This window comes from Lepidochelys kempii, chromosome 23 (genome assembly GCF_965140285.1).
Source record: "Lepidochelys kempii isolate rLepKem1 chromosome 23, rLepKem1.hap1, whole genome shotgun sequence".
In the NCBI taxonomy this organism is placed as follows: domain Eukaryota; kingdom Metazoa; phylum Chordata; order Testudines; family Cheloniidae; genus Lepidochelys; species Lepidochelys kempii.
The window spans coordinates 8,574,737-8,599,230 of NC_136402.1; the positions used below are offsets into that span (position 1 = coordinate 8,574,737).

General features: G+C 60.9%; 1 protein-coding gene across 6 annotated transcripts; it reads right to left on the reverse strand.

Annotated features, from left to right (window-relative positions):
• Positions 1–32: 32 nt before the first annotated feature.
• On the reverse strand, positions 33–22,996 carry ERCC2 (ERCC excision repair 2, TFIIH core complex helicase subunit). Of its 6 annotated transcripts, none has more exons than XM_073322240.2 (23): positions 22,967–22,996; positions 21,170–21,269; positions 20,286–20,363; positions 19,798–19,860; positions 19,361–19,474; positions 18,300–18,416; positions 16,889–17,005; positions 15,830–15,953; positions 14,785–14,881; positions 14,576–14,709; positions 13,732–13,900; positions 12,639–12,757; positions 5,187–5,256; positions 5,000–5,069; positions 4,344–4,445; positions 4,078–4,141; positions 3,342–3,463; positions 2,078–2,170; positions 1,640–1,712; positions 1,228–1,298; positions 801–944; positions 428–571; positions 33–287 (listed from the first exon to the last, which is right to left on the reverse strand). In XM_073322240.2, the coding sequence occupies exons 1-23, from the start codon at positions 22,969–22,971 to the stop codon at positions 195–197; spliced, it is 2,283 nt and encodes a 760-aa protein (XP_073178341.1). In that variant the 5' UTR covers positions 22,972–22,996; the 3' UTR covers positions 33–194. The 6 variants fall into 6 exon arrangements, with proteins under 6 accessions (XP_073178341.1, XP_073178342.1, XP_073178343.1 ...); XM_073322241.2 differs by lacking the exon at positions 22,967–22,996 and adding an exon at positions 21,908–22,065; XM_073322242.2 differs by lacking the exon at positions 22,967–22,996 and adding an exon at positions 21,869–22,065.
• Positions 22,997–24,494: the final 1,498 nt, after the last annotated feature.

Genomic DNA, 24,494 nt, shown 5'->3' on the forward strand with positions numbered 1-24,494 from the left:
GATGGCGCAGGGCGATGGCACAGCACACGGGCTATGTCCTGTTCTTTATTGCTGTGTCCCAGACAGTCACCTTCAGTATAAAAGCCAGTATCAAACAAGGCCCTGGCCGCAGGGCCAGCACCTGGCTGCGGCTGGAGCCAGCCCTCTGCCAGCGTGTTGGGTGAGCCAAGGTCCCCCACAGCTGCCGCTCCGGCTCACACCTGGTGCGCGATCTGCGTGATCTTGCGGAGCATCTCCTCTGACTGCAGCTGCTCCAGAGTGAGCAGGGACAGGCCCAGCTGGTCCTCCTGCCAAAACCACACAGCCCATGAGAGCAGGGCTGAGGCCTGCACCCTGGCCTGAGCTTACAGCCAGTTCCCCCCTCCAGGGCTGGCAAGTGCTCAGGAGGGACCATCCCCGCCTCCTGCGGCCGCAGGACAGCACTCACCTTGTGGAAGGGCTGGGCCATCTGGCGCAGAAAGTACTTGGCCACCTGCACAGCCTCGTCCACCGTGAGGTTGAGGTTGGCGTCCGTGATGTGCTCCTGGATCCAGCGTGGCAGCTTCCCCCGCTTGTCTGCCCGGGCAAAACGCTACCAACCAAAAAGACCCAGACAACCCTGAGCTGTGGAGCCTCTGCCCACCAGAGTGGGCCATCTTTCCCTTCTGGGGGTGGTGGGGTGCACGCCTGCATTTCACCGTGGGTTAGTATGCTGGAGCCCCTGGGGGGTTGACTCATGGCCCAGGGCGAAGCCTGCTCAGCAGCCACTTCCTGCTGTGCCCACAGCCCTACCCGCTGCCTTGCCCCATCTGCCCACCCACCTTGTCTGCAAAGACCATGAGCCCGTAGTCTGTCTTGCCACGGATGGCCCGGCCCACGCACTGCGCTGCGTGCCGCATGGCATCGAATGTCAGGAAGTCGTTCTCCCGAATCTGGAACTGATCACGCAGGTACTCCAGCCGTGCCTGAGGGGACAAGAGCAGGGTTGTGGCACACGCCCTGCCCAGCTGCAGTGGACAGGACGCAGCCTTGGGACACAGGCTCCTGCTATGAACCTCAAATTCCGGGGGCAGCAGGGCTGGGACCCCAGTGCCGCTCCAGCATTCACACCCACTCTCCACCCCAGCAGGGCCCTGTAGGCTGATCCCCATTGCATTCTCAGGAGGCTAGTCTCTGCACCCCTCCCCCACTAGGTACTGGGCCCCAGCCAAGCAGGGCTAAGTGTTGGGGCACATGGTGCCAGCTCACCTTGAGGATGCGGCTCTGGGTGTAGACATAGGGTACGCCGAACATGATCACAGCTCTCCCGTAGTGGTGCACTGCAGGGGCAGATCAGAGGTCAGGCTGCCCCCCTGCTGCACACCACCCCTGGCAGGGCCCCAGGCCGGTGCCACACAAGGGGCCTGTGGTCAAAAATCAAGCACAAGCTACTGCCAGCAAGAGAAAGGACAGGACCGAGGGCACCTCACCCCCTGTGCTCTGCCCCGGCACAGAGAGCGAGCCCTGCTGGGAGCAGGAAGAGCTGTGCTCAGGTCAGCATTACCTACCAGGTAGAAGGAGCTGAGAAGGTCCTGCACCCCCAAACAGCAGCAGGCCAGGCAGGGGAGCTGGGGCAGACCCACACTGTGACTCCCTGTTACTCCCCAGCAAGAAAACTCACCGAAGTCGATGCCTTCGGACACCTTTCCCCTGGCCACGGACAGCAGGATGGCTCCCCGCCCATTCTCGCAGGCCTGTGTGCAAACGGGTCACACCAATCTGGGACTGTCACTCCACTCCCACTGGCCTTCCCCTCCACCCCCACCCCCACAGCCAGTGCTGTGCAGGGAAGGTCGGTGCTGGGTGTGCATTGGGGAGAGCAAGGGCTGAGTTCAGGAGTGGGCACAGCCAGTTTCAACTGAGGAGTCTCCCTCCATCCCTGCAGATCCGCACTGCCATAACCGGCCCGGCATAAGGCGTCGGCTCCCTAGCATCAAGCAGCTCCGCTCCATCCCAACCTGCAGCCTCATGGCTTTCGCTTAGCCTGCAGGGGCCAGCCTCTCCCTTCTCCAGCACCAGGACTAGGCACAGCCCCCCACGGTGCTGGCACAGTGCCCACCTCCTGGTACTTTTCCAGTGCCATGCTGGTCTCGGCCCCGTCCTGCGTCTCGATGAAGATGAGCTTGTTGCGCTGGATGTTCTCCAGGATGCCCTGGGGGGAATGCAGCCTAGGTCAGATATCAGGGCTCAGCTGCCCAGGGAGCCCTGGGCTCAGCTGGAACCCACAACAGGGCTGGGTGCAGGTTCCAATCCCGCTTATGGCTTTGTGGGGGAGAGCAGCACATTCCCCTTCGTTACTAGGCCGCTCCAGCGCTGGGCGGGGGCTGCAGCATCTGGACACGGGCAGCTCTGCTGTGTCACAGGGTGGAGAACAAACCAGACAGGAGCTGGCAGGCAGGCACTGCCATGGGGCTGTGAAACCCAGCACTCCTCCCTACCCAGGGGTCCCACACTGCCAGGAGCAGGAAGGGAGACCCCGCAGGGGAGGCCAGACCCTTCCCTTCCCTCTCAGAGGGGTGGAATTGAGTCCCATGGGGGACCTGACTGAGGGAGTGGGATGCAGCCTGGTGCCAGCGTGCCATGCCAGGAAGGGTGCAGTATGGAGCTGCCTCACCCAGGAGAACTGCGGCTGGAGATAAGCCAGGAGATAAACTGCTTTCCCAGAGACTCGCTGTGGCTCAGTGCCCGGCCAGGCAGCTACAGCTGTGAGCAGGCAGGGCTGGAGCTCAGGACGAATCCATCGGCTCCTGGCCCCTTGGCTCCTGCTCCGCCAGCAGGAGGTACTGCTGTGGGGAGCCAGCTAACACAGCCAGGGCCCTTCCCAGCCACTCCCTGCTGGTTCCCTTAAAGGGCCTTTTCCTACCAGCATTCCCTGAGGAATGCTGGCAGGGTCCCGGTGTTGCACTGTGATCTCCCCTCCCGGAATGGCAAGGGGCCAGTCTGGATCCCAGATGCCCGAGTGCCCATTAGGCACCAGAGTTCATGGCGTTAACAGAACTCAGCCTAGGAATCCCTCAGCGTGGTGCTTGCTCTGCCGGCCTGCCCATAGGCTCCGTGCCACCGGCTGCCTTGCCACACTGTTCCCACACCGGCTGGGCTTCTTTGTCAAGGCAGTGGCTTTGGCAGCAGCTGTGTGGGTGGGGCATGGGCAGGGCCAGCAGCGGGCACCCTCTCTGCGGAAAAGCCTGGGATTTCTGGCAGTGAAGTGGAGCAGGGAAATCCCTTGTGCCTCCCAGGCCACCCTTCCCCCCAGCCACTCCAGCAGCACTGGCCAGTCCCCAGGACCCTCTGCAACCAGCCCCCACTGGCCCCCCTGTACGCACCTGCTCGTACCACGAGGCCACGATGTTTTCCATGTACTGGTAGCTGGTGAAGAAGGCCACAATGCCATCAGGCACGATCGCAGACATCTCCAGCAGCAGGTTGCCGTAGTTCCGGATCACAGCTGGGAACGGTCAGGGAGGGTCTCGTGGGTCCAGAGCCAGGTGGGCCGTGGTGGGGGGTGAACACCCACACAGTGGTGAGGCAGGGACTGAAGCTGAGATCTGGCCCCACATTGGCCCATGCTAGGGGCAGCTCCAGCCAGCACTCGGGGGGTACATGTTCAGCTCCCCAGTGGCAGGAGAAGGCCATGGGGGGGGAAGGGCCACGGGCATGGCCAGGAAGGTCGCCAGCTCAGTCACACAATACAGCATGGGGGGGTTTGGCCCATTGGGTCCCGCTGCTCAGCTCACTCATGTGGGGGGGCGCGTATGGCACAGATCACCTCTGCACCCTGCAGAGCAGGGTCCCCCCCCCCAGTTCTGGCACAGCACCTCCTGGCAGAACAAGGGGAGCCGGCTGCTGCTACACCCCCAGCAACGGCGCCCACAGCCCAAGCTGTCACTGGGGGACCCCAACTCTGTCCGCAGAGCCAAGACAGATGGGAGTGGGAGGAGCCCCTGGCAGGGCAGCCTATCACCACAGCTGGGAATAGGAGAGGTGGCTCCAGGATGAGCCCATGCCCCAGGGTGGCACCCACATCCTCCCCACCAGGCTAACGTCCTGTAGCATCCCTACCAATGTCCTCGCGGGTCTCGAACTTGGAGCTAATGGCCACCTGGTCGTTTCCTCGCCCCACAATCTGAAAGGAAAACAGGATGCTGATAAGTGGGCCCCGGTCCAGAGCCGAGCTGCGCCCAGCGGCTGCCCCCAGGGGGGCAGGGGCTCAGAGGTGCCCAGCAACTGCCCAGATGGGGGGAGCATGGGACTTTTGGCAGCCCCCCTCCTTCCCCCAGGCACAGCCCCGTGCAGCTACCCCCCACCTAGCCCAGCCGTCAACTCACCATAGGGCAGAGACAGGTCCTGGCCAGAGTCATGGTGAAGGTGGCCATGGTAACAGGATGGAAATCCAGGATCTTGGGGTATATGTCCAGCGGGGACAGCGTCTACATGGGGACATGGGGTGAAGCATGAGCTGGGGGGCCTCTGTTCACCAGACACCACCCATGGAACCTTCACCCCAAAGGCCTGGAAACGAGGTGGTGGCTGAGCAGAGATGCCAGCTACAGACAGCTCAAGTATCTCTGCTGTGCCAGGACAGGGCTCTGCTCTCAGGGCAACCCACAAGGGGTCCCAGGGTTTGGGGGGTCCCCACACACACGTAGGAGCCAAGCTGGACTCTCAGCACTGGGTCAGCAGCCCAGCCCACGGGCCCTTGGCAAGCCAGGGCAGCAGAGGGCTCCAGCCATGCGCCCCCAGAACCCCCACCTGTGCCCAGGCCGGGCCCGCTCTGCAGGGGACAGAGAAGCCGGATGGCCCGAGTGGCGGCACACACCAAGGATGCAGCCCTGAATGTACCAGGCAGAGGAGGCAGAAGCACCCGCTGAGCAGGAAGGGCTGTTCCTAGCAGAGCAAGGGCCACTCACCGGCACCCCCAGGGGCCACAGCTCCAGCCCAGCTTCTCCCAGGCCCAGGAGCCATGCCCCAGGCTGCCACTTACCCCCGAGGTGATGATGACCGACTGGAACCTCTCAAAGACCGGCTTGATGGCGATGGAGGCATCCATGCAGCTGGAAGGACAGGATGAGTGTCTTCGGGGGCAGGAGCAAACAGCAGCCCCCAGGCAAGCCTGCCCACCCCCCACCAGAGCCCATGGCCTTTCCACACCAGTTCTCCCGCCCTCTCACCTGAAATGCAGGATGGGGTTGGCGATGGTGGGGGTCCGGTCGTCGAAGGGCTCTATGATGATGGTGAAGCCTGCAGAGGAGTCAGAGCTCTGGAGTCAGCAAGCTGTTGGGATTTCCCTTTGTGCCTTGCCCCCACCACCACCGAGATGCAGCCCCCTCCGGGGTGGCAGGGAGCTGCTCCTTACCAGCACTACCCACAGCGGCTTCAGCGGAACGGCTCAACATCTCATCCCCCTCGTGCCAGGATTGGGCACCCCCCCGCCCTCAATCTCCCGCTCCTTGCTGCTCCGCCGGGGTCTCCACACACACACACACACTGGCCAGTTGACTGCATGCACCCCCGTATTCACTCCCTGCACCCCACTGTAAGGAGTTTTGTACCGAACACGCCTTGTGAGGGATCTGGAAACTACTAACTCGCTGGTCACGAACACAGGGAAACATGTAGCAACGTTGTGTGTAAAGCTATGAACAGAGGCTGAAATTGGGACCAAAGCATTTCCCAGACACACCTGGGCAATGGCTAAACCTGTTTCTCAAGGACAAAGGACAAGCTAATGCCTCTAGCCAGGTGTCATCCAAGTTGATGGGCCATCCCCTGTCCAGTGGCCATCTTTGGCAAGGCAGCGGGCAGTAGCAAACAGATCTGCATCTTAGCAAACAGTAGCATGGAACCTCTGTCACCACCACACTCCTGGTGTCTGTCATTGCGCTGGGAATGACCTTTGCCTAGGGGTAACCCTCAGGAAAATGCTTTTCAAAAGGGGCCTGAACTATGAAAGGGAGGAGCAAAAGCACCCCAAGGTAGCACTCCCTGAACACCGCTCTCACTTCCCCCGAAGACAACAGAAGGAACTTGGGAAGCAGATCCTGGCCTGGGAATTTAGTCAGCAGTTACACTGGGAGCATGTGGTAAGGAATCCCACCTCAAGTCCAGGCTAGGTTGTTAACGCTAGGAAGCGGTTTATCTGTAGTTCTCTTATAACCATTTCTAACTTCAATGCCCTGGACGTGCGCTCACTTAAAACCTGCCTCTGTGTAGCTAAATAAACATGCTTTACTCTTTAATCCAAACAAATCCAGGGCTGGGAATAGGGTGGGGACCACCACGTAGGGCAGCAGACTGCTGTATATTGATCCCCTTAGAGCAGGGGTGGGCAAACTTTTTGGCCCGAGGGCCACATCTGGGTATGGAAATTGTATGGGGGGCCATGAATGCTCACGAAATTGGGGTTAGGATGCGGGAAGGGGTGAGGGCTCTGGTTGGCGGTGCGGGCTCTGGGGTGGGGCTAGGGATGAGGAGTTTGGGGTGTAGGAGGGTGCTCCAGATTGGGACTGAGGGTTTCGGAGTGTGGGAGGAGGCTCCAGGCTGGGGCAGGAGATTGGGGCGCGGGACGGAGTCAGGGGGGCAGGCTTCAGGCAGCGTTTGACTCAAGCAGCTCCCAGAAGCAGCGGCATGTCTCCCCTCCGGCTCCTACGCGAAGGCAGGGCCAGGCATCTCTGCACACTGACCTGCCTGCAGACGCCACCCATGCAGCTTCCAGTAGCCGCAGTTCCTGGCCAATGGGAGCTGCAGGGGTGGCACTTGGGGTAGGGGCATCATGCAGAGCCCCCAGCTGCTCCTACATGGAGGAGCAGTAGGGGGGACATGACGCTGCTTCTGGGAGCCGTGGAACGTGCACATGGAGCAGCCCCCAACCCTGCTCCCCGGCTGGAGTATGGGAGCGCGGCAAGCCCCAGACCCCGCTCCCCTGTGGGAGCTCGAGGGCCAGATTAAATCGGCTGGCAGGCCGGATATGGCCCGCGAGCCATAGTTTACTCACCCCTGCCTTAGAGCGGCAACAGACCTAACACATCTGAACTGGCCAGGAGAGGGTTGGACTGTGCAGAACACACGTTTGGGGGGAACATCTGGGGCTGGGAGTGAGTTAGGGTCACCCTGCAATGGTAACCAAGGCTGGTGGAAGTCCGTGTGGCTGGTGTTTGCTGACAGCCTGCTGGGGCGAGAGCTGCTGGAACGGACACTTGAGGTGCGACCGGCAGGCTGGCTGTGAGCGGCCCAGGCAGAAGCTACAGCAGCATAGCATCGGGGGGCAACCGAGTTTGCAGGGCAGGGGTGACCAAGCCCCTCTCTGGCTTGCACTGCCCCAGGAATGCCCTAGCCCCTGTGTAGCTGGAGACCCGCCCAGGGACCAGTGGGGGCAGCCTGGCTGCAGGCCAGCCCTCCGACGGCTCAGGGCAAGGAGCACCCAGCTCGGCTGCTCTGCCATCTGCCACAGCTCTCCCTGAAACAGCCCGTGGACCACAGCTGGGGGCAGGGTGGGCGTTTCCTTGTGGGCAGCTGAGAAGTATCTGGGCTCGAGCGCTGCACTGCCTGTGAGTGCTGCACACAGGAGCTGGGGTCCCTCTGCTCGGCTTCTCCCGTTAGCCATCCAGTCTCATCGAGCTTGCCCGCCGGGGGCACCACGGAGCACAAGCAACGCTTGACTGGCAGGCCTCAGGACACAGAATCATAGAATATCAGGGTTGGAAGGGACCTCAGGAGGTCATCTAGTCCAAGCATCTACTCAAAGCAGGACCAATCCCCAACTAAATCATCCCAGCCAGGGCTTTGTCAAGCCTGACCTTAAAAATATCTAAGGAAGGAGATTCCACCACCTCCCTAGGTAACGCATTCCAGTGTTTCACCACCCTCTTAGTGAAAAAGTTTTTCCTAATATCCAACCTAAATCTCCCCCACTGCAACTTGAGACCATTACTCCTTGTTCTGTCATCTGCTACCACTGAGAACAGTCTAGAGCCATCCTCTTTGGAACCCCCTTTCAGGTAGTTGAAAGCAGCTATCAAATCCCCCCTCATTCTCTTCTGCAGACTAAACAATCCCAGTTCCCTCAGCCTCTCCTCATAAGTCACGTGTTCCAGTCCCCTAATCATTTTTGTTGCCCTCCGCTGGACTCTTTCCAATTTTTCCACATCCTTCTTGTAGTGTGGGGCCCAAAACTAGACAGTACTCCAGATGAGGCCTCACCAATGTCGAATAGAGGGGAATGATCACGTCCCTCGATCTGCTGGCAATGCCCCTACATATACATCCCAAAATGCCATTGGCCTTCTTGGCAACAAGGGCACACTGTTGACTCATATCCAGCTTCTCGTCCACTGTAACCCCTAGGTCCTTTTCTGCAGGACTACTGCCAAGCCATTCGGTCCCTAGTCTGTAGCGGTGCATGGGATTCTTCCTTCCTAAGAGCAGTACTCTGCACTTGTCCTCGTTGAACCTCATCAGATTTCTTTTGGCCCAATCCTCTAATTTGTCTAGGGCTCTCTGTATCCTATCCCTACCCTCCAGCGTATCTACCTCTCCTCCCAGTTTAGTGTTATCTGCAAACTTGCTGAGGGTGCAATCCACACCATCCTCCAGATCATTTATGAAGATATTGAACAAAACCGGCCCCAGGACCGACCCTTGGGGCACTCCGCTTGATACCGGCTGCCAACTAGACATGGAGCCATTGATCACTACCCGCTGAGCCCGACAATCTAGCCAACTTTCTATCCACCTTATAGTCCATTCATCCAGCCCATATTTCTTTAACTTGCTGGCAAGAATACTGTGGGAGACCATATCAAAAGCTTTGCTAAAGTCAAGGAACAACGTGTCCACTGCTTTCCTCTCATCCTCAGAGCCAGTTATCTTGTCATAGAAGGCAATCAGATTAGTCAGGCATGACTTGCCCTTAGTGAATCCATGTTGACTGTTCCTGATCACTTTCCTCTCCTCTAAGTGCTTCAGAATTGATTCCTTGAGGACCTGCTCCATGATTTTTCCAGGGACTGAGGTGAGGCCGACTGGCCTGTAGTTCCCCAGATCCTCCTTCTTCCCTTTTTTAAAGATGGGCACTACATTAGCCTTTTTCCAGTCGTTCGGCACCTCCCCCAATCGCCATGAGTTTTCAAAGATAATGGCCAATGGCTCTGCAATCACGTCAGCCAACTCCCTCAGCACCCTTGGATGCATTAGATCTGGACCCATGGACTTCTGCATGTCCAGCTTTTCTAAATAGTCCTTAACCTGTTCTTTCACCACTCACAGCTGCTCACCTCCTCCCCATACTGTGTTGCCCAGCGCAGCAGTCTGGGAGCTGACCTTATCTGTGAAGACCGAGGAAAAAAACGCATTGAGTACTTCAGCTTTTTCCACATCATGTGTCACTAGGTTGCCTCCCCCATTCAGTTAGGGTCCCACACTTTCCCTGACCACCTTCTTGTTGCGAACATACCTGTAGAAACCCTTCTTGTTACCCTTCACATCCCTTGCTAGCTGCAACTCCAATTGTGCTTTGGCCTTCCTGATTATACCCTTGCATGCTCAAGCAATATTTTTATACTCCTCCCTAGTCATCTATCCAAATTTCCACTTCTTGTAAGCTTCCTTTCTGAGTTTAAGCTCTCCGAAGAGTTCACTGTTAAGTCAAGCTGGTCACCTGCCATATTTGCTATTCTTTCTGCACATCGGGATGGTTTGTTCCTGCAACCTCAAGAAGGCTTCTTTAAAATACAGCCAGCTCTCCTGGACTTCTTTCTCCCTAATGTTATTCTCCCAGGGGATCCTGCCCATCAGTTCCCTGAGGAAGTCAGGGAAGTCCAGGGTCCGTATTCTGAAGGTCCGTATTCTGCTGCTCCCCTTTCTTCCTTTTGTCAGGATCCTGAACTCAACCATCTCATGGTCACTGCTGCCAAGGTTGTCACCCACTTCTACTTTCCCTACCAATTCTTCCCTGTTTGTAAGTAGCAGGTCAAGAGGAGCACGGCCCCTACTTGGTTCCTCCAGCACTTGCACCAGGAAGCTGTCCCCAACACTCTCCAAAAACTTCCTGGATTGTCTGTGCACTGCTGTATTGCTCTCCAGCAGATATCAGGGTGATTGAAGTCTCCTATGAGAACCAGGGCCTGCGATCTAGTAACTTCTGTGAGTTGCCAGAAGAAAGCCTCATCCACACCTCATCCCCCTGGTCCGGTGGTCTATACCAGATTCCGACCACGACATCACCCTTGTTGCTCACACTTCTAAACTTAATCCAGAGACACTCAGGTTTTTCTGCAGTTACATACTTGAGCTCGGAGCTGTATGACTGCTCCCTTACATACAATGCAACTCCCCCACCTTTTCTGCCCTGCCTGTCCTTCCTGAACAGTTTATATCCATCCATGACAGTACTCCAGTCATGTGAGTTATCCCACCAAGTCTCTGTTATTCCAATCACATCATAATTCCTTGACTGTGCCAGGACTTCCAGTTCTCCCTGCTTGTTCAGGCAGCTACCATCCCAGATTTGCAGTGGTGTCTGCAACCCCCGCTGAACTCACAGACCACCAAGCTCTTGGGAGCCCGGCCCTGGCATGACAGGCAAAGATACAAACAAGCAGGAAAGCCAAGTCCTGCTCGTCCCCTGCACTCGGGCCCCGCTCACCCCCTCCAGGCTCCATCTGTCCCCGCTCATCCCCTGCACTTGGGCCCCGCTCACCCTCTCGCTCCCGCCAACCCGCCTCCCGCCCCTGGCTCCACTAGCCCCCTCCTATCCTGCCAGCTGCTTCCCCGCTTGCCCCCTGCTATCCTGCCAGCTGCTTGCTCCCTCCTACCCTGCCAGCTGCTCGCCCCCAGCCCCCGCTTACCCCCTCCCACCTGCTCGCCCCAGACCCCGCTTGTAGATAAATCTCTGCATTAAGCATCTTCACATAACTTTCATATGACTTTGTATTATGCCTCTGTTTTTGTACAACTTTGCATCAGATCCTTATACAGAAAACTTTGTATTGAGCCTTGGTATAATGTTAAAAAAGTCTTTTTGCTAGGAGCAGAATAAGATCCCCCCTGCCCCCTTTTAATCAATTACCCTGTTGAATGAAGGAGGTGTGAATGAGTAAAGGCCTGGAAAGCGAGCACCTCCAGATAGCTGCAACAGCTGGGGAGGGGATGGAAGCCAGACCCAAGAACAATAGAACTTGTCAAGTGGGCTCACTAAAGAAGAGGAGTGCCTGTGGCTCCTTAGAGACTAACCGACAGTGTTGATTGATACATGGGTTACCAATAAATGTGATGCTTTGCCTTATTCCCCCTCAAAAGATCCTGTACAGTACTTTAAGTACAACACGCTCACCCCCTCCCACCCCAAACCCTGCTCACCCCCTCCCACCCTAAACACCCACTGCCCAGGCTCCATTCCCAGCACTAGGAGAGGAGCCGGTGCCCTCCAGGCCCAGCTGCTTTGTGCTGCAAGCGTCTGTCCCAGCCAGGCCCGCTGGGCAGCCACTTTGAAAGGAAGGCCCCAGTCCAAGTGCTGGGAGGGGATGCAAGCTGCTTAGCACTAAGAGGATTGAAACTGTTGCATCCCCGCGGCTGAATGCTTGAGAGATTTACGTGGTATTTATATTCCACTGCCATGTCGGCACACTGGCCTGGAGAGACACCTCACCCCCCCGCAGGCACGCCCCACCACGGGCCTGGACGCACACCAGCCCCAGGCCCCGCCCCTCACCTGGCATCCATGGGCCCAGACACATGGCTGTCCCCACTTCCCTCCCCTCCCCAGCATGCCCTGGTCCAGACAGATCTGCAGCCCCCTTGTGTTCCCCTTTCCTCAGAGGGACCTGAGAACCACAGCTGCTTCCTCCAAGGCAGGAGGGGCCAAGGTGAGCCCTGGGGAGAGGGCCTGGCTCCTCGGCTGGGGGACACGCTGCTGTGGGGTGCGAGTCAGGAGCCACGCGCTGGGGGTTGGCACCAAACAGCCCCCTGCTGGCTCCTGAGGGGCGCCTGGTCAGGGGGCAAAGAGGCCAAGGCTTTCTCTTGCTATGCTTATGGTGCATGCCTGGGCCTGGCATGAGGAGCCCCACACTCTGCCAGGCCAAGCTGTGTCCCACTGCATCTCTCTCCACCTGCTCCCAGCTGAGCAACAGCCCCGTCTGCGGGAAAGAATGGCCTGGGCCCCGCAGAGCCAGGCACAGAAGGACCCCGCGGCCCATCAGGAATTCCTGGGCAGTCCGGCAGCCAACGCAGCCCAGTGCCCCCTGCCCATCTAGCACACACCCAAGGGACTCTGGCACACCAGTGGGGCACCCAGCCAGACTCGGAAGATTCACTGTGGCCTACTGTAGACACCAGACGCTGCTGCCACCCCAACCCTGCGAGAGGAGCTCGGTCAAGGGCCATCACCCAAACCCAGCCATTAACACCGAGGATCAGACCTCTCAGTGGGGGCACCAGGCTGGTGCCAGTGCCCTCCTCTTCCTCCAGCAGCAGCCTGAAGGCTTCACACCCAGAGCGGGATGTGCTTGAGAGCCTCAACTCCCTGCAAGCCCCTCAGACTGCCCGGGAAACCAAGAGGGAGCCACCAGGCCAAGGCCACACCACGAGCAACACCAGAAGTCCTGGCTTCCAGTCGCGGGGCACCTTACCCTTGGCGTAGGTACTGACAAGCGTGGCGAAGTTGGCGATGAGGGTGATGGGAGAGAAGTCAGCAATGTCCACGATCTCCAGCGTGCGGAGCAGGGAGCGCAGCCGCTCCGCACAGAACCTACGGCAGGCATGAGAGGTCGAGGGGGTTACCACAGCGGGGCGGGAATGTGGGAGGTGAATGTTACCTCCTGGGCAGGAGATGCCCCTTTATCTGCCCTCCAGCCCCACACACTGCGGCTGCAGGGGGGTTGTTAATGCCACTCCCAGCCTGGTGCAGCTGCAGAGCCAGCCAGGGCTGAGCAGGGCACAGGGCATCCAGTGACGTTAGGCAGGCCACGTCAAGCACCTCCATGGCACCCCACATGGGCAGGCCAGAGGCAGCTCAGCCAAGAGGTGCTGAGATTCAACAAGCCAAACCCTGTACAGCAAGGGGGGCTGCGAGACCTATCTGCCCATATCGGAGGAGTGCCAGCACCTCCAGGGGGAAGGCATGGCACAGTGGCAGGTGGGCAATGCCCTAGTGGGGAGGGCAGACTGGGCCAGGGAGGGGCGCCGAGACCGGGAGGGGCGCCGAGACCGGGAGGGGCGCCGAGACCGGGAGGGCCAGGCCAGGGAGGGCCAGGCCAGGCCGGGCAGGGGTGCAGAGCAGAGGGGCAGGCTAGGGAAGGATGGGCAAGGCTGAGCAGGGGCGCAGAGTTGGGGGGGGCAGGCCAGGGAAGGACGGGCCAGGACGGGCGCAGAGCAGAGGGGCAGGCCAGGGAGGACTGGGCCAGGCCAGGCCGAGGAGGGGCGCAGAGTGCGGGGCCAGGCCAGGGAAGGCCGGGCCAGGATGGGCCGAGGAGGCGGGTAGAGCACAGGGGCAGGCCAGGGAAGGCCAGGCCAGGCTGGGCAGGGGCGCAGAGCAGGGGGTCAGGCCAGGGAAGGCCGGGCCATGATGGACCGAGGAGACAGGCAGAGTGGAGGGGCAGGCCAGGCCGAGGAGGAGCGCAGAGCGGAGGGGCCAGGCCAGGCCAAGGAGGGGCCAGGCCGGGCAGGGGCGCAGAGCAGAGGGGCAGGCTGGCTCCGCTGGCCGGGCCCAGGCCAGCTGCTTACCGCAGTGGCTTGCGCTCGATGCACACCTTCTCGAAGACGTCCTTGAGGAAGGAGGGGGGGCTTTCCTGCACCATGTGATGGACCCGCAGCCGTGACTTCAGGTACTCCAGGAAGCGCTTCATGAAGCCCACAAAGTGCTCGGCTGTCCGGATGTTCCCGGGCACGGCCTCTGCAAGGGGTACAGGCTCACCCTGAGTCACAGCCTGCCCCTGCCCATGCGCCACCCACAAGGGGGCATGACCAGGGTGAGCATGCCACTGCTGCAGCCCACCTATCCCCAGGTCCCTGCCCAAGGGGGGGGCACAGGCCCAAGTCCATGCTGGGTATGCATGTCCACCATGCCCTTGACTGCAAGGCCTATGCCAGTAGCCAGGGAACAGGGCTGGGCTCAGGCTTCATGGTTCCAAGGAGCTCAGAAGTACGGGCAGGGAGAGGGCTGAGAAACACCAGCTCATCTCACGTACAGCACCAGGGGGCCCCAGAGAAAGGTCTCCGAGTCAACACCAGCCCAGGCTGAGGTGGAACTGATGCCATGGGGGGGAAGGCCCTGTGTCCCAGTCCCCACCTGCCCCCAGTGTCCTCAAGGTCAGCCAGACCCCCTTCCCTGGGGCTGGACTGGAGCCAGCACCCCTTGGAGAGGAAAGGGCCTGCATCCATTCCCTGCCCACCCCCACCAGTGCCAGCCAGTCCCCTGGCCTGGGGCTGGATCGGATCCAGCTATATCATAGCAGCAAAAGGCCCAGTATCCCATACCCCAGCCAGCCAGTTCTGTTTGTTCTAGCTGCACTGGGAGACGCTGGCCCCTAGCAATGCTACCCTCCCGCCACCAGCTAGCAGGGCCCACCTTGGAGAATCTGGTCAGGCAACACTGGATTGGCCAGGTAGATGTCCGTTTCCCGGGCAATGTTGGCCTCTCTCAGCCCCTCCACCAGCCGCCTGTATTCCTCCTTCAGTTTCTGGGCATCCGTCTCCTTAATCCTGAAAGGGGACCAGGGCCTGTGAGCCCAGGTGGGCACAGGGAGGGCAGGGAGGGGGCACGGGGAGGGCACTCACTTCTGGATGGTAGCCTGCAGCGTGGCCACGTTGGCCTGGCAGCGATCCAGCGTCCGGCGCGTGATGTTCACCCCCATGGAGTCGATGCACACATTGTCTGCAGGAACAGGGCACCTGGTCTCCAGGGGAACCCAGCAGTTGGGGTGGGCAGGGGACCTTGGGGAGGGACTAAACCCCAGGTGGGAGGGGGGCAGAGACTTCAACTCCCCTGACAGGGACCAGGCTGGGCAGACATCCCACCGGCAGAGTGAAAGGATAGGTCAGTTCTGCCAGTGGGGACAGTAACAAACAGGGATCGGGGGCAGGGGCTAGCCTTTACACACAGGCCCCCCCAGACCAGAGCCGGCAGTAGTTGAAGACAACAGCCATGACATGCTGGGACCCAGGGACACCTCAACATGGGGCCTGGGGCAGTCCCCCTGGCTTGGGCAAGAGCAGCGTCCTGTCCCGAGTGACAGCTGCAGGGCGGGAGCAAAAAGCCACAACAGGACACGGGGTCAGGAGGGACTTGGCAGAGGAGGTAGGGACGCCCTGAACCAGGGAACATTCAGATGCCAGAGAGCGGACCCTGGGGCACTGGATCCAACCAGACCAACACAGGCACCGGGCTGCACGGCCCCGAGCAGGGAGTGGGCAGCCGGAAGCGATTGGGCACCTCGTCAGCACAGAGGGGTTGACAAAGTGGAGGGAGATGGGAAGGGATCTGAGCCCTCCCACTCCCCTGGGAGCCCAAGGGGCATGACGGGGAATGGGAGCAATACCACGCCCGGCCATCTGGAGACACATCCATACCCAGATCAGGCGGGGAGTCGTTCCCCAGGGGGCTGGTGCAGGGATTGCCCGCCCAACACATTCATAACCAGCCGGGACAGCATGTCAGCCAGCCGGGCATGGAGCAGGCCCACAGCGTGAGCGAAAGGGGCTCAGCCGCCCCCACCAGGGGCCCTAAGTACTGAATGGCAGGCAAGGACCAGGCACACATGGCAGAAAGCCCCGCCCCCCTGCCCCTGTCCACCCCCTTGCGTAGGCTCAGCCATCCCATTACCAATGTTATGAGCTTCGTCAAATACGACAACGGATTTCTTGGCCAGCTCCTTGGACACCAGGTCTGCGATCTTGGGGTCCAGCAGGTAGTGGTAACTGTACACGACAATGTTGGCATGGAGGATCTGACCAAAGGAAGGAAAGGGTTACTGCCCAGCACACACACACACACACCCCCCCACCCTGCTGGGGGCCCAGAGACAGGCAGCCCCAGGCTGGCATACCACCTCCCTGGCAAGCCCTAGAGGGCCACAGGCCAGCAGCCCCCGGGCGAGAGGGAGGCTCCGTGCCCGGTAGCAGGGTTGTGCACAGCAGCAGCTGGGCTCTGGCCTCAGCCCAGCGGGCAGCCGCACAGCACTCGACGGCCCTGTCGCCAAGGCAGGCAGTTCTGGGTGGGATGGGCTGAGGCTGCTCTAGCTGCCTAGGCCAGCGAGTTAATGGAATGCCCGGAGCCCCCGCGGGGGAAGCTCACAGAGGAGTCTGTTGCCACAACCACCTGCTTTGCTCTGGGGGCTCACTCAGCCCAGGCCTGGCCCCACTCAGCTCCCAGGCGCATCCTGCTGTGACTCCTCGGGAACACATGGCCCTGGGGGACCAGCACCTGCCTCAGCTTCAGCCTCTGCCCAACCCAAGTGCCCATGAGCAGCCTCCCTGGGCCAAGCCCCCTACAGTCTGCCAGGGGCCTGATTTGAATCTCACTCGCCCTGGGGCAGACCCACTCAATGGGTCATTGCCAGCGCTGGAACAGAACTGGGCCCAGTGCGGGAGTACCCAGCTTGGGTCACAGCCAGTGGGGCAGAGGAGGCCAGAGCCACTGGGGCTGGAGGACAGGTGGGCATTGTGCCCAGCAGAGGGGGAGTCACCCACCCCAGGAGCACATCACCCAGCATCACAGCTCCTTCCCCTCGATAGGCAGTGCTGGACTGGGCTCCCAGCTGGGCCACCCCGTACCCTGCTGCCCTGCATCTGCCCTGCTGACTGCCAGAGGAGGAGGGTTTCAGTGAACCCCGCTCCCCACCCCCGCATTGGGCCCAGCAGGGCACGATGGCCCGCCACGTACCGAGTAGCGGGCGAGGAAGTAGGGGCACCAGCCCTTCTGCCGACAGTACCCTTTGAGGTCATCCAGGTTGTAGACACCAAAGGGGATGGGCACCTGCCGCCCATGGGCATCGAACTCCTGTGGGGGGGGGGAAAACAGCACGCTGACATCAGGGCCTAGCGCCACCCAGGCTCACGTCCCTCCCTCTGCTGCTCCGGGCCTTGGGCCAGCCCAACTCCTCAGCCCCTTCACACTATCGTCCCCGCTGCCCAGTTCCCTGCCCATAAACCCTTCCAAGTGGGCCGCAGGGATGCCTCCCATCAGTGTTAATGGCAAGAGCCGGCAGCCAGGGCAGCAGAGCGGGTCTCCTCTTCGCCAGTGTCCTAGGCTGGCCGATGGGGCCAGGAGCTTCCCCCGGGGAGGGCAGACCTCTTGGTGCCACCTGGCAGAGGGCATACGGGGTGCAGAGGGGTTTACAGGCATCCCCTGGGTCTGATGTCTACATCATTCTGTGCCAACGGGTGGCATGTGCGGCCTCTAGTGAGAGCCTGTTCCCGGCTGGCCACAGGAGAGCGTCTGAGGGGGAGGCTGTCCGTGTCGTCTTAGGACCTGTGAGTTACGACCAGAAGGTGATGCACAGGTTCAGCATCAGGCAGGGGACACTGGCCATGTCTCTCCTGGGTATCGTGTGTCTTACGGTGAGAGTTCACTGGCATAACCCAAACTGCAAAGTCACCACGGCATCACACAAGCTCCGGCGGCGCCCTGCTTATGCCTAAGATCAAAGACCAAGGCCGGTATGCCTGGGGAACACAGAGACACACCTGGGATCCCGCCCCCCAGGGCCCAGCTGCCAATGGTTTGTCTTATGAATGCAGGGTCATGGCCAGCCTGGCTGGGAAACGCTGGGAAAAAGCCCAGGCACGAGACCCCCTCAGACAGGTGAGCGGCTGGTGAGTTACGTCTGGGATCTGTAAGACGAGATAGGATTTTGTTTGACTCGTAACCATTTGTTTCCAAGACTTCTCTCTTGAACCTCTGCTCTTTGTCACATGAGCTTCGCCTGGTTCTCGGTACAAACGAATGGAAGGGCTGCAAGCTGGGCTGGGACCAGGGAGCCAGGCTGGGCGCTTTGAGCCAGCGGATCTGTGAATGCTGCTTGCGGGTGCTGGGAGGCTGGAGCGTCACTATTGCTAACCCGCAGGGGGACAGCGGAGCTGAGCCCGGCGGGCACAGACAAGGCTCCCATGTGCTCCGGCACATGGCAGCAAAGTGCCTCACAGCCCAGGGTACCCCCGGGGAAAAGTCCCAGTAGCCCTTCGGTTCTAGTTACAGTGCTCAGCTGGCATGTCAAACCCCCGCCACACCACCTCCCAGGAGGGGAAGCCCCATGGGCCGGGAGGGGCTGACCCTCGCCCTGGAGCCCTGCTACCTCAAAGAAGCGGCACGAGGGGATGGCGCTGTCCCACTGCTGCTGCGCCCGCACGTATGACGCCGTCAGGCTCAGACACTTGCCGTCCACCTCCTTCCCGAACCGCAGTGAGCTCACCTACAACAAGCAGCCGTCAGGCCGGACAAAGAGCCAAGGGCGCCTGGCCATGGGGCCCTCAGTTCTGGAGAGCACCATGTGTAACGCACCGGGGGGGGGGGTGAGGGGGGGAGGGAGGGCTGTCTCCCCTCCCCCGCCTGATCTGCCAATGCCCATCACTCCCGACCTGCAGCCCCCCTGTTAGCCCAGCCCTGGGCTCCACCCCCACAGCTCTGCCAGTGCCCCTCACTCCTGACTCGCAGCCCCCTACTACCCCAGCCCTGGGCTCCACCCCCACGGCTCTATCTGTGCCCCTCACTCCTGACTCGCAGCCCCGTTAGCCCAGCTCTGGGCTCCCCCCAGCTCTGCCATTGCCCCTCACTCCCGACTCGCAGCCCCGTTAGCCCAGCTCAGGGCTCCCCCCAGCTCTGCCAGTGCCCCTCACTCCCGACTTGCAGGCCCGTTAGCCCAGCTCGGGGCTCCCCCCAGCTCTGCCAGTGCCCCTCACTCCCGCCTTGCAGGCCCGTTAGCCCAGCTCGGGGCTCCCCCCAGCTCTGCCAGTGCCCCTCACTCCCGACTCGCAGCCCTGTTAGCCAGTCCGTGCAGTGAGGACTGGCACATTCCGAGACCCAACCGCACATGCTCATATAAAGGGGCAGCTGCTGGGGCACACAGGCAGTGGAGTCACTTGCCTCTCGGGCCAGGACATGCACAGGAAGGGGCAGGGCAGGTGGTATCTGGCTCCAGAGGAGGGGAGGGCAGGGGGCAGCAGTTCCACAGTCACTGTATAGAGCAGCCTCGGCCTCTGCCCAGGGCAGGTCTCTGAACGGGACAGCCTGGCCGTGGGGCGGCAGGCATGGAGGGCAGACCAGCCCCGGGCTCCTCCCCCGGCCTGCCGGGCAGCTGAGCCCTGGCTGTGCCCCAGAACCATGGTCCCAAGGGTGGGGAGCCTGGAACCGACTCACCTCGGGGTGGATGCAGAGGTTCTTCCTGGAGCTCAGAGCCAGGCCAAGGAAAGGGAGCTTCTCCCCTGTCCGCTTCTCATAGAAATCCAGGAGCTTCCGTAGTTCCTCAATGACCTGCAGGAGCAGGGACACTGACGGGCCCACCATGATTCCCAACAACCTCCCACACACCCTTCTCCCCGCAGGGCAGCGAGGGGTCCTGCTGTGATCCCCCATTCCCTCCCTCTCCTCTCCCCAGGGCAGTAAGGGGCTCTGTCAGCATCCCCCACATACTCTCCCTCCCCCCCAACTCCTCCTCCCACTAGGGCAGTGAGAGGGGCCCCCACGACCTACCCACTCTCCACCACAGGGCAGCAAGGGCCCCGCCCATGATTCCACCACCCCCCCAACACAAGGCACCACCGCATACAGGTCCTGCCCCACCACACCCTGGTCACCTTCTCAATCTCAGGCACGGTTCTGGAGCAGTAGATCAGCTTGGTCACTTCCAGCGGATGGGCCTAGGGAGACAGGCCAGACACCTCCATTACTGGGCGGGATGGGGGCTTGGCTATCCCCAGAGGCCACCGATGACGAGCCTGGAGCAGCCAGGACATCAAACTCCCCAGGCTGCTTTCCCCTCCCCACCACCATCACAGCTACAGCCCCAGGGATGGGGGGACGGTGTGATCACCCCCACCTGGCTATGGGACCTGAGGGGCATAGAAGAGGCCCTGACCCCAAGCCCCAGGGCTCTGCCAGTGGAACAAGCAGAGGCAGCTCCAGCCCCTGCCCAGACCCACCCACGAGATCTGTGGGATAGAGCCAAGGCTGGGCCAGTGCCTGCCACCCGGCCACGCTGGCCTTTGGGAAAATTGCCTCTCCCAGTGGGCCACCTAGACACGCACCTGGCAGTCCCCGCCCCCAGCTCTTGCCTGGCACTCACCCGCTGGTAGGCCACAATGAGAGACAGGAGGGAAACGGTCTTCCCAGTCCCCGAGGGCATTTCCAGCACACCATGGCCCTGGGAGAGAGGAACAGCTGTCACACAGGGAGTCCCAAGGAGGTGGGCAGGGAGCTAGCAGGGAAGGCTGAGCCAGGACCTATGGAGCCCCAATCCCTGCTTCTGCAGGGACCCAGAAGGGCCAGAGAAGAGAGGGGAGACAGCAAGAGTCCTGCAAGGAAAGGACCTGGGAGCTGGAGTCACCAAGCTTGGGACAGAGGCGGGTCCGGGAGGAGCGGAGGCTGCAGAAGGACCCCACTGAGACTGGCTGGACTGGGCCACACTGGTCCCTCCCAGAAGAGTGGCCTGGGCAGCGCAGGGGCAGTGTCACACTGGGGGCGAGAGGGGGGGAGATACAGGGATAGGATGACACGTCACAGCCAACAACCCCTGCACCCACAACCAGATCTCAGGCTCCAGGGACAGCAAACACCGCCCATTCCAACCCCACGGTTGCCCAGCCAGGAGACCTCTGGGGCACCTCTTCATCTTCTGGAGCAGAGTGCCGACCACAGCGGGGAGATGGCTGTACCAGCCCGCCAATCTGGTCTGGTGGCATGCAACCCCCAGAGCATATCACTGCTCCCAGCAGACAGAGATTCACCCTGCTAATTTCTGAGTGGGCACCACATGTGCCATCTAGCCCAGGGTGCCCAAGCTGGGTGACAGGCTGCATTCCAGGAGCCCCACTTGGGCAGGGCTCAGGGGCTCCGAAGGGAACATGGGTGAATACAAGCACTGGTATTTAGCCATACACAGTGAGATGTGTAACACCCCCACCCCCAGTGCTCCCCACCACCACACAGACTCCCACCCCCAGGAGAGACCTTGGCATCCAGCGTTCTCTTGAGCTCCAGCATATATGAGTACTGCTCCGGGTAAATGTAGTCATAGGGGAAATACACCAGCAGCCCATCGATGTTCAGCCTGACAATGAGACCAAGTCATGGGTTCAGAGAGCCCAGCTGAACCGTCGCGATGAGGGGCACCCTGGCACAGTGGGGCAGAGGAGGCTGGCCCAGAAACGAGCAAACAAAGTCAGCACCTGATTCAGGGCCGTGCTCAGTTGGAGTTACTGTATGTCCGGGTTTCCCCAGACAGAGCCTCCTTTTTAAGCCTCCTTTCTCTGCCCGGGGAGGATTTTTAAAACAACAGGAAATGTCCAGGGGTTTTGCAGAGCAGACAAGGTGCAGCTCAGAAAGAGCCCTGATTGGTCCGCTTGCTGATTGGTCCATTCCCCTGCAAGTCACAGCTGCCAGATCCCACCAACCCAGGCTCCAGCCCCGGGGAGGGGGTAGGGTGACCAGATGTCACGATTTTACAGGGACAATCCCGATTTGGGTGTCTTTTTCTTATATAAGCTCCTATTACCCCTAGCCCCAATTTTTCACATTTGCTGTCTGGTCACCCTAGGAGGGGGCCTGCAGGGAGGCACTGACCATGCACCAACCGTCCTGCCACGATGACAGGCAGTCACTGCCCCCCACCTCCAGTGAGTACCCCCATCGCAGTACCACCTCCAGTACCCCGAAACGTCCTCTTTTGGGAACCAGATATATGGTAACCTAAGCTCGGTGGCGTCACATCTTCAGCTCTTGGATCAGAAAATTCCAGCTCAGCCTCCCGCGCTTTGCCTGCTGTGCCACAGGCAGGCTGCGCCAGGGCAGGAGGCCAGGCACTGCTGGGGGCTTCTTACCCGCCCCCCCACGCCCTTCCACCCCACTGTCCCGGCCCCTCCACCCCCACGCTCCCCTCTCCGCTGTCCCCACCTCCTCCACCCCCCACAACACCCCCACCGCCCTGCCCCCCAACCCCCCACCCCACGGCTCCCCTCCCCGCTGTCCCCGCCTCCTCCACCCCCCCCAACACCCCCACCGCCCTGCCCCCCATCCCTCCCCACCCCACGGCTCCCCTCCCCGCTGTCCCCGCCTCCTCCACCCCCCACAACACCCCCACCGCCCCGCCCCACAGCTCCCCTCCCCGCTGTCCCCGCCTCCTCCACCCCCCCCAACACCCCCACCGCCCTGCCCCCCATCCCTCCCCACCCCACGGCTCCCCTCCCCGCTGGCCCCACCTCCTCCACCCCCCCCAACACCCCCACCGCCCTGCCCCCCAACCCCCCACCCCACGGCTCCCCTCCCCGCTGTCCCCGCCTCCTCCACCCCCCCAACACCCCCACCGCCCTGCCCCCCATCCCTCCCCACCCCACGGCTCCCCTCCCCACTGTTCCCGCCTCCTCCACCCCCCCCAACACCCCAACTGCCCTGCCCCCCACCCCACAGCTCCCCTCCCCGCTGGCCCCACCTCCTCCACCCCACCACAACACCCCCACCCCACAGCTCCCCTCCCCGCTGTCCCCGCCTCCTCCATCCCCACAACACCCCCACCGCCCTGCCCCCCATCCCTCCCCACCCCACGGCTCCCCTCCCCGCTGGCCCCGCCTCCTCCACCCCCCCCCAACACCCCCACCGCCCTGCCCCCCATCCCTCCCCACCCCACTGCTCCCCTCCCCGCTGGCCCCGCCTCCTCCACCCCCCCCAACACCCCAACCGCCCTGCCCCCCATCCCTCCCCACCCCACGGCTCCCCTCCCGGCTCCTCCACCCCACGGCTCCCCTCACTCACTTCATGGTTCCGAGCCCCGCCCCTCCCCTCAGCCCCTCCCACGCCTCATGCCGGCCCTGCCCCGCCCTCTGACGGTTCCCACCTCGGTCCGACTCCCGCCCTCTCCGCCTACTGGCTGGACCAGTTGGGAAGAGTCCGACGTCCATTGGGTGAAGACACTGCCAGTCAAGTCTGAGAGGCGCGGCCTGGCCGCTTGAGCGGCAGGGTGGGCTGAGAGCCCGAAGCGCGCGGTGGGTTCGGCTGCGCCGGGCAGGCATGCGCAGCGCAGGGGATCTCTATGGATGGGCAGGCCTGAGCAATCGAGCCAAGAGGTGCAGGACCAACCCTGCCTGGGGCGTCTGGGATTAGGGTGGATGGGGGTAAGGGAGGGCTTGGGGGAGGGTGACCCGTATGGCGAGAGCAGTGCTGCGAGCTCTCAGGGTTTTATGGCCAGTCCTGCAATTTTTGTTGGCCCAGCTCTGGAGTCATGGATTTTGGGGGGAGCCACCGTTCATTTCACAGGTTCTAGATACAAACATTTCATAGACTATAGAATATCAGGGTTGGAAGGGACCTCAGGAGGTCATCTAGTCCAACCCCCTGCTCAAAGCAGGACCAATTCCCAATTAAATCATCCCAGCCAGGGCTTTGTCAAGCAGGGCCTTAAAAACCTCTAAGGATGGAGATTCCACCACCTCCCTAGGTAACACATTCCAGTGTTTCACCATCCTCCTAGTGAAATAGTGTTGCCTAATATCCAACCTAAACTTCCCCCACTGCAACTTGAGACCATTACGCCTTGTTCTGTCATCTGCCACCACTGAGAACAGACGAGCTCCATCCTCTTTGGAACCCACCTTCAGGTAGTTGAAGGCTGCTATCAAATCCCCCCTCACTCTTCTCTTCTGCAGACTAAATAACCCCAGTTCCCTCAGCCTCTCCTCGTAAGTCATGTGCTCCAGCCCCCTAATCGTTTTTGTTGCCCTCTGCTGGACTATCTCCAATTTGTCCACATCCCTTCTGTAGTGGGGGGACCAAAACTGGACGCAATACTCCAGGTGTGGCCTCACCAGTGCCAAATAGAGGGGAATACTCACTTCCCTCGATCTGCTGGCAATGCTCCTATAGCCCAATATGCTATTGGCCTTCTTGGCAACGAGGGCACACAGCTGACTCATGTCCAGCTTCTCGATCCACTGTAATACCCAGGTCCTTTTCTGCAGAACTGCTGCTTAGCCAGTCGGTCCCCAGCCTCTAGCAGCGCCTGGGATTCTTCTGTCCTAAGTGCAGGACTCTGTACTTGTCCTTGTTGAATCTCATCAGATTTCTTCTGGCCCAATCCTCCAATTTGTCTGGGTCACTCTGGACCTTATCCCTACCCTCCAGCATATCTACCTCTCCCCCCAGCTTAGTGTCAGCTAAGAATTTACTGAGGGTGCAATTAATCCCATCATCCAGATCATTAATAAAGATGGTGAACAAAACTGTCCCCAGGACCGATCTCTGGGGCACTTTGCTTGATACCAGCTGCCAACTAGACATGGAGCCA